General features: G+C 38.8%; 1 protein-coding gene across 1 annotated transcript; it reads left to right on the forward strand.

Annotated features, from left to right (window-relative positions):
* Positions 1 to 6: 6 nt before the first annotated feature.
* On the forward strand, positions 7 to 1,303 carry LOC106101435 (anaphase-promoting complex subunit 1-like). Its single transcript, XM_013280671.1, has 3 exons — positions 7 to 475; positions 841 to 988; positions 1,287 to 1,303. The coding sequence occupies exons 1-3, from the start codon at positions 8 to 10 to the stop codon at positions 1,301 to 1,303; spliced, it is 633 nt and encodes a 210-aa protein (XP_013136125.1). The 5' UTR covers position 7.
* Positions 1,304 to 1,670: the final 367 nt, after the last annotated feature.

Consider the following 1,670-nt stretch of genomic DNA (forward strand, 5'->3'; position numbering starts at 1 on the left):
AGCTTGCATGCTTAACCTCAGTCCAACACAACCCGAGTCCAAACATTGGAAAGGAAAGAAAACCGTGGAAAGTGACAAGCCAGTGCAGTTTAATACAAATGCATTATTATTCCCGTATATGTTACAAGTGTTTTATGCTTTCCATTTGTTATATGAAGATTTAAAATTAAATGTATTACTATCAAGTAATTTGAAACCTTTGTCTTCGTTCTTATATCAATTAGCGAAAGATTTGAGATTGAATAATTATGTGAATCATTATTGGTTGGATTTCCCTAATGATTACCATTATGAGTGTAATGAGATGGACTCTCAAGTGAGTGATGCGATGTTGAAGAAGCTCTCTCCACCTAATTACTTCTCTCCGGAGCCTCCCGGGATCTTCAGCTATTTGAACTCGGTGTTGAAGAACTGTGATGTTGGATATTATCCTCATTTACCAGAAGTTAATGATACCTGTAGAGATCTTATAGAGGTACGTTGAATTTCTTAATGTGTCTTATGTCATAATACATAGATTCTTATGAATGCTATGTTAGATATGGACAGCCATATTAACAATACTTGTAAATTACTTTAAAACACACAAACTGAACTCCAATGTCACAACGCAAATATATCTAACGTTCCGTTGTGACGACTAAAACACTGAGCTTGTTGGCGACTGAGCGCCGAGACTGCGCTGAGTAAAATATAAACATTTAAAAATTATTTCAAAAATGTTTAAGCGAAGTGTCACATACGACGAATTATTTGTTTTATTTGTGTGTTTCATAAAAAAAATAAACTATAATGGTGTAGTTGAGGTGTTATATTTAATTTTAGTGTATGACTTTGTAGATATTGTGCACTGTGGGGTGCGGGCGCGGCGCCGGCGTGCAGCCGCTGAGCCAGCAGGTGCTGGGCAGCAGCACGCCGCGCCCGCACCGCCTCTCCGGCCCCGCGCCCGCGCCGCACGCGCAGGCCGCGCTGCTCGCCGCGCACAGAGGTACCGCACAATACAACATAACACACACACACACACACGGACGCACATGCACACACACAAACACGCACAAACGAACGCGTGTTGTTTATTTTATGTGTGTACATACACACACAAAATAATTATTAAAATGAGATAGACATTATTGCTTTCCAGATTACAAATAATAATAAGTAAATGCTTAGTTTTTTTCTAATCGATTACTAATATAGTTTTCGTTTCCATTATCGGCAACGGGTCGTCACCACATACAATACAAATTCACAAACATACATATGTCAGGCAAAAAGACTTGTGTCAGGTTTCTTACCCCCTTAACCATCCCTTGACTTAACTATACTATGACAAAATCAATTGTTGTGCTACCTACATGCATGTTAGCTGTTAATCCAAGTTATCGTTTATTCCCGTAATTGGCACATGACTGTAGACATTCAAGTATGCCAGTTACTGGCGAGTGTATTCCTGGAGTAACCTTTTTAAACGACACGAGATGAGATTATATGAAAGTTATCGTCTATTTCAAATATTTTAGAAATTACGTCTAAAAATATGTTATGGGCGTCGCCACAGCAAAAGGGGGCGGATCCTCACAGACAACTTGTTATATTTTCATTAAACTTGACTAAACTTTATTTTAATCTTTCCCAGGTATAACATTACAGGGCATAGACAACTTCCCCCC

This window comes from Papilio polytes, unplaced genomic scaffold, assembly GCF_000836215.1.
Source record: "Papilio polytes unplaced genomic scaffold, Ppol_1.0 DF823980.1, whole genome shotgun sequence".
NCBI classification, from domain to species: domain Eukaryota; kingdom Metazoa; phylum Arthropoda; class Insecta; order Lepidoptera; family Papilionidae; genus Papilio; species Papilio polytes.